This window comes from Clupea harengus, chromosome 20 (genome assembly GCF_900700415.2).
Source record: "Clupea harengus chromosome 20, Ch_v2.0.2, whole genome shotgun sequence".
NCBI lineage: Eukaryota > Metazoa > Chordata > Actinopteri > Clupeiformes > Clupeidae > Clupea > Clupea harengus.
Genome location: NC_045171.1, coordinates 20,875,275 through 20,882,774, shown reverse-complemented (window position 1 = coordinate 20,882,774; position 7,500 = coordinate 20,875,275). Strand labels below are relative to the sequence as shown.

Sequence of the window (7,500 nt, the reverse complement as noted above, 5' to 3'; positions counted from 1 at the left end):
GGTTTACAAAAAATCTTATGGTGACCCGCAGCATACATCCATCGGCTAACTACAGACCAGTAGTTTAGGTAATTAAACGTTACAAAGACCACAGAGATCTATCACTTGAGTAAAGATGGATCTAGCTTATGGAAATGTATGAACGCATTTTAAATTTCCCACTTTCACTGAGATCTACCCGAGTTTTTTTCAGCATGTGCTTTAAATCAAACTTCCGGCTCAAACAAGCCTGTTTTGCCTCGTCTCAATGTTCAACCAATGAGGAACCAGTTGAGGTAAGGGACCGTCACCAATTGTACAGAATGCCCTGAGCATATAAAGAAATTTCAGCTCACATATCATTGAAAGAATGATTTGCTTTGCTGGAGTCCCTTCACAAACAGCAATGAACATCATTTTTATGCTGTGATGACTACACTAACCCAGCTCTGTGGCTGTTCGCATCATCTAGTCTCAGCTCTCTCATGGTGAGAGGGAGAGAGAGGAAAGAGAGAGAGGAGAGAGGGAGGAAGAGGAGAGAGATAAGTTGAGAGAGCAGGAGAGAAAGAGAGAGAGAGATGGGGTGGGGACACAGTGAGGCCAACAGATCGAGGCCAAACAGTTGGGGGTTAAGTGCAGGAGGGGGTAATAAGAGGGGGCAAAGAGAGCAAGGGGGGGCAGACAGCGGGGTCAAAGTGCGAGTGGGAGACAGAGACGGGAACAGAGAAGGAAGACTTAAGAGATGACACTGCTTATATGCGGGTCACATGACTTCATTCACACATCCTAAACCCCTCTGCAGGGGGTGGGCAGCATTCCGTTGTGTAGGGGGCTACGTCCAGGGGTCACACACACACACACACACCCCCACCATATGTCATGAATGCATAATGAGTGCATAATCACTTTCATCTGAACTAGGGCAAAACTGCAATAAAGACAAAGCCACCCTCTCACACCAACTCATGGAGCCTTTTGTTGATAAGCCAGTGAAGAGTAGACGGGGAGTCAGATGAGGAGCAGTGACTTCGGGCCAGACTGGAGACGAGCTCCTTGTGGGCACTCAGGCCCACTGACACCATCACTTTGGCCACCCAGAGTGCTTCATGCTCAGGCCCTTCACAGAACAATGCCAACTGGATTGGCTGTGGGCTCACTGAGTGATGCCCTCATTGACACAGAACTGGTTTTGGGTGTGTGTGCTAGGGGACGCATGTCCTGGTTGGGTGAGCAGCTCATAGGACATGAAAAAAAAAGTTCATGTATAGATGTAGCACTGGGTCGTGTGTGTGTGAGACCGGGTGAGGGGTGTGTGGAGGGGCGTATTGTTCATCAGACAATGCCTCAACGGCAGAGAGGACCCATCTTTGCAGGTGGTCCCACTGACAGTCCGACACATATATGTATATGGCAATCATTAAAAACACCACAACTTAAAAAAACACTTTAGTTCTGATTCTTTATTTCATATATTCAGAGTTAACTTCGAAGAGAATAAGTTCAAAATGAAAACTATAGTAATCCATTTAAAAAAAAAAAAAAATTTTTTTTTAAAATTTTAAAAAAAAATTCATATTTACATTACAGAATCATGGGGGGCAATTACATTTTTAAAAAATTCACAAAGGTGCATGTTAAACAAATAAACCACATAAAGAATTTATTTTCAAAACATATACGAGTCATTTATGTACATCACATGTGTCCAGGTCTTCGTGCCAGCATGGAGAGGCCCTCAGTGTGCCCTGGAGTAGCAGAACAGAGGAGGGAAGGGAGGGTAAAAAGGGATTGAGGATTAATATTGGTTTCATAAGGAAAAATGAGCAGCTCCAGCAACTGTCTTTACATTCTTAATTAAAAATGATCAAATGAATGAATCATTAACTGACATCCCATCTGTGAGGCACACCAACACATATACTGACAGTGAGTGAGTGAGATGTTCTTGTGTATCTCCACTCAAAAGGCAAAGCCATGGGTAGAGCAGAGCGGGGCTTGAGTGGGAGAGATTCTGTAGCACTAGTGCGTAACCCCAGCAGTCACACAGACTGAAGAGTTTAAACCTAGTGCAGATGACCAACACACAAGACAGTCAACTAAGGAAGCAGTGTTTTATTGTTGTTTAATTTAAGACATATTGTCATATGAGAATGAACTGATGTTCTGATGTTGATGCTACAGGTTTAACCCTCTTTTGCACATTGTTCAAGACAGAGTACACATTTTACACTTCCATCCAGTGAGAATATAATTCTCAAGTACCTTATTGTGCAGAATTATCAGTAGACAAGTCTGTTGTCTTCCAACTATGATGAAGTGGCGCTAAAGTGGCTGCTGTATGTCTTTAGGCCGCATTAATATCTGAAACTAACACGAATCTACACGTGGTCCGCAGGCATGCTAAGAACATACAGCCTAGCATTACGCTACCACGTGGATACGACGCCATCACTGGAGGTTCATAAACCTCACTGTTAAACATTTGCATCACGCGGAAATCCGTACTTTTACGCACTTCTAATGTATGGTTGAATCTTCTACTACAGCTACTGTAACTGCCTTAGTGTTCAACACAGACAAACCGATGTCTATCGCATGGTTAAATAAGATAATGTAGCTGAGCATAGCTGATACCACAAATTTAAGGGAAGCGAAGGCTGGATACGTTTTGTCTGGTTGTAAATAACACGTACATACATTTACATAAACAACATACACGCACATACCCAAACTATATGCCTGTTCTATCAGATGACAAAAAGCTTCCGAAGTAACGCTATACAGTAAGTTAACATCCCCGTAAGGACCAATCACGTTTAACAGGTCCATAGTATTCAAAAGAAGCACACACTGTGGCTCAATAATTACCTTATATATCGGTGTGTAGATGCTGCTTTTCATTAAGTACAAAAAAAAACTGCCTAGTACCTTGCTATTGTTACTATTTTAAAATAAAAGGTAAAAGAAAAGCCACGACAAGACGTCCATTTCTTCTCCTCAGCTGACATGTGGCCGAACATTTCAACATGGCCGCAAATTGTCTTCTTCTTTTTTGAGTTTTATGGCGGTTGGCAAGCAACTTATCGTGTGCATTACCGCCACCTTCTGAACTGGAGTGAATATGAACACTCTAAATCCTATAAAATAAACGTGTTTCTTTCAGAAAATGAAAAATAGAATTAAAACAAATATCTCCAGAGTTCCTTTGTAGTATGTTTGATAACTTCAGAACAACCTTTTCTTGCTGCAGGAGACTGCAAAGTATCATTCTCTGCTGATGATAAATTGGACTCCACTACATGTTCTATGGTCCCTTGACTACAACCGCAAACACAGAGCCCATCAGCATGTTTATTAACTATTACTATGTCCAAATCTCATTTTTGATATTATATTTTCCTCCTGATTGTTCCTTACAGTATTCCTGCTACCCCCAACTCTTCTTTGAATTTTGTATAAATTCCTTCCAGTACTTTCATGGTCTCACATGTATTGCCATAATATCTCTGACCTTGTTCTTACTTTTAACTTCTGCTTTACTGTGTTGTACAATAATATCTATTTCTTGTTTCTGTATTGCCTGTTTTGCATATTTATCAGCCAGTTCATTCCCCTTTACTCCCATGTGCACTGGAACCCACCCAAAGGAAATTCTGATTCCTGACTTCTTAACAAACAAACAAACAAACAAGGCTGACTCACGTCAGTTTTTTTATTGCACAAGCGACACACTGCAACACACACATGGTTAAGGAGGCGACACAGGACACACACACACACACACACACACACACACACACACACACACACACACACACACACACACACACACACACACACACACACACACACACACACACACACACACACACAGGCCTGAGGTCGCTGTGAATGTAATCTCTGCCTTTAACCCATCCCAGACTGTCCTTCCTCCAGGACCCCCCCAGGAGCAGTGGGCAGCTTTTCAGCGTGAAGTGAAACGTCCGTCTTGGTCAGGGACAGACAGGATAGTAAGTATAGCACGGTGGCTCAGTTGCTTGCACTGCTGCCTCACAGCAAGAAGGTCATGGGTTCGATTCCCGCATGGGGCGCTGTTGGCTCTGGGGGGCAGGTCCTCCCCAGAGTGCACAGTGCTCAGGGCTCAGTGCTCCCGGGCCTTTCTGTGTGGAGTTTGCCTGTTCTCCCCGTGTTCACAAGGGGTTTCCTCCACTAAGAACCCCAACAGTAAAAACATGCAAAAAAAAACAGAACTCATGTCCATCCCTGACCAAAGATGGACAGTTCACTTCACTTGGTCCCCGGGCGCTGCAAAGCACTGCTCATGGGGGGTCCTTGAGGAAGGACAGTCCAGGATGGGAAAAAGCAGAAAATAAATTCACCTCAGGCCTACCTGTGTGTGTCCTGTGTCGCCTCCATATATGCACGTGTGTGTTCCAGTGTGTTGTGTGTGCCATTAAAAACCTGACAAAGGTCTTAATTATTATTATTATTCTTTTTGCATTTTTTTTCTGTTGGGGTTCTTAGTGGAAGAAACCCTGGAGGACCTGCCCCCAGAGCCAACAGCGCCCCATTCGGGAATCGAACCCATGACCTTCTTGCTGTGAGGCGGCAGCAAGCACCTGAGCCACCATGCCACACGTTGCAGTGATTGCTGCAGATCACAAACAACGTTCCACTGTTAGTAGTTTATATTTCCTCTCTAGTCTGCCAACCTACCAGTATCTGTTATTGTTTTTCTTTGTCTTCACATGAGAAAGCAGTGTTCCACGCCCTTACCACAGACGCATACACGTTGTGGTGTCCTGACTGGACAGCACATAGTTCTGTTACTGATAGAGTTTTAAGCTGTATCAATGGCATAAAGCCAGATGACGTGGTGCTGCTGCCCCGTCTCGTCGGTCCGGGCGCTCCTGAACTTGGCAACCATTTTATTTTGTGGGTAATTAATGGTACCCTGAAAAATATTCAAATTTTTGAATCAACTAGGAATCTACAACACGGTGAATACACAGGACAGATTAGTCTTGGCCGACACATTTAGGAATGTGTTTGCTGATCTGTCCCTTTGGGACGTTGTGTTACCACCACAGTGGAATCAGACAGACACCAGTAACTGTGGTGTTTTTGTCTGCACAGCAGCAGAGGCAATAGTCAGGGATATCAAGATGGAGACTGCAGCATTAACGGAAGCACAGCTCTCCCATCTCAGGCTGTACCATGCAGCACAATTGTGTAGGTTGGCATTAAACTAAAGTTTTACAGGTTTGGTTAGCGAACACCTGGGGTTAGATACGTCTTACTGTAGCTTTACAGGTTTGGTCCACAGACACCTGGGGTTAGTTGCGTCTTACATTAATGTGTTCGGTTAGATAAGGTGAAGTTGTGCCCTGCTGCTCGTGTTCCCAAGTCAATGCCAGCCACTTGGAGTTAGACGTGCCTTGCTTCTGTCACCGGTCGCATGGGGTTAGACGTGCTTTGCTGTTCTTTTAGTTGTGTTTAACTTGCTACTCTGTGCCTTGCTTGAGTTTTGTAGTCTTACAGTCTTACAGGTTTGGTCAGCGGACACCTGGGGTTAGAAAGATGTGCATTACTTTTTAGTTTTTACAGGTTTGGTCAGCGGGCAGTGCACGTTGCGCTTGTAGGAAGTCCTTTACGGTTCCCAAGGACGGTGTGCAGTCTGTCAGCGGACACCTGGGGATAGACGTGCATTGCAGGTTGTTTTACAGTCTTACAAGTTTGGTCAGCGGACACCTGGGGTAAGAAAGACATTGTTTTTGTTGTTGTCTTTACTGTTTTTTGTAAGGGGACAGGTACGTTTTGTTTTCTCTCCATTTCCCCTTTAAATGTATGTTCTATGTATACCATGTTCTATATATGTCCCTGTGAAGTTTGTATGTCTTTGTCACATACATACACATTTGTCAATTAAAAGTATGTAAGTATGCTTTGCTTTTTCATTAACCTTGTCTCCTGTCTTGTCCTGTTTTACTAACACCCCACCCATAACCTGTACCTTGACATGGTGAGTGGCCTTTCAACTAAACAGGTCTTGCTTTGAATGGTGTTAGTTAGCATGTTTTTAAAACAAGTATATGCTTTGCAGTTTGTCTTGTTTATTTCCACAGGTCTACAGAATTTAACACATCAAGACTGACCACAGCATACAAGACCCTCCACCTGGGGCATTGTGGTTCTCTCTCCATGTTCTCCTTTAAAAGCAAGCAAGCAACCTGTAAATCAATGTGAAATGTATTTATTGATATCTCTACTGATGGCTGTAATGTGTAAGTACTCAGCTGTCAGTACATAACTTCAATTTCAGAGCAGTTTTGTGTCGAGATTATGGTAAGAATTAAATAAATTAGTTTCAAAGACATCAATTGGAAACAATTTGGTAACAGTTTCGATCACCAAGGTTTTCTATTCCTCTGAAAAACAGGCTGACTGCTGGGAAGTGGACATCCAGGTTGTAACCAAGATGAACAGAAATTGCAAGGAAGATTGCTCATTTCTTCGCAACAAGTTCTAAAATAAAGACATTTCAACATGCTTCAGTGGTCTGCCTCTTGTAAAGAAAACAAACCACCATTTTTCATTTTCGGGAACTCATTTCAATAACATGTAGCATGATGCATACGAGGAGGTGTTCAGGGGCTTAGCATTTCTAAGCTATTGCATTGGTGTGCTACATTGTTTTGTATATTTTGCATTGCGCATAGTGTTACGGACAGTTCGTGCAGCCACTTTGTGACATGAGCAACAGAAGTTAAACCCGATGTGAAATAAACAGTCAAGCCAAGACGGCAATTCGTTTATTTACGCTAGCTTGTAACTAAAGTTTGATTAGCACGCCGGTTGTGTGTTGTTGTACGTATAGCCTCGTAAAAGTTCAGTTAACAAGTCAGTTGAGTATAGAGCCGTATAACTTTACAGAAATATATATTTTTTAAACGATCGTTTAAAAGTCAGGCAATTTCGAAAAAGTAAAGGTCCTGGTTTTAGCCAATCAAATGGAATAAAGTACTCACTTCCGGTTTTTACCCAGACCCCACCGGAAATACGTATCCTTGACCGACAGATATATTATAGATGTATTATGGAGATATAATTGAGATACAGATACATATATTATAGCTGTACAGATGAGTGTTTCAGATCCCAGTGTGGTTTCGTATCCGGACGCCCATACGGTAGGGTTTTGGGGACTGAGTGGCCCCGAATATCAGCTCATAGTCGGGCACACCCTCTTCCTCTGGCCACACCAACTGGAACCGGCGCAGCAGAGTCACCAGGATGAGGAAGAGTTCCATTCGGGCTAGACTCTCACCTAGACACACACGGGAGCCTGACACACACACACAGTCTAAGTTACAGCAACAGACACACGTAGTCTAAGTTATAGCAACACACACACACACAGTCTAAGTTATAGCAACACACACACAGTCTAAGTTATAACAACACACACACACAGTATGTTATAGCAACACACACACACACACACACACACACACACACACA

General features: G+C 43.2%; 1 protein-coding gene and 1 long non-coding RNA gene across 2 annotated transcripts in view; both read right to left on the bottom strand.

Moving 5' to 3' along the window:
• Nucleotides 1–1,591: 1,591 nt before the first annotated feature.
• Nucleotides 1,592–3,010, bottom strand: LOC116225228. Its single transcript, XR_004165987.2, has 2 exons — nucleotides 2,848–3,010; nucleotides 1,592–1,724 (listed from the first exon to the last, which is right to left on the bottom strand). It is a non-coding gene; the product is annotated as an uncharacterized LOC116225228 (long non-coding RNA).
• Nucleotides 3,011–6,567: 3,557 nt separating this feature from the next.
• The window catches only part of LOC105907219 (cytochrome P450 2F2-like), a 9,438-nt gene continuing 8,505 nt past the window's right edge, over nucleotides 6,568–7,500 (bottom strand). Inside the window, exon 9 of the mRNA XM_031557939.2 lies at nucleotides 6,568–7,324. Within this exon, the coding sequence (XP_031413799.1) occupies nucleotides 7,131–7,324 (194 nt within the window). The 3' untranslated portion in view covers nucleotides 6,568–7,130. The remainder of the gene's footprint in view (nucleotides 7,325–7,500) is intronic.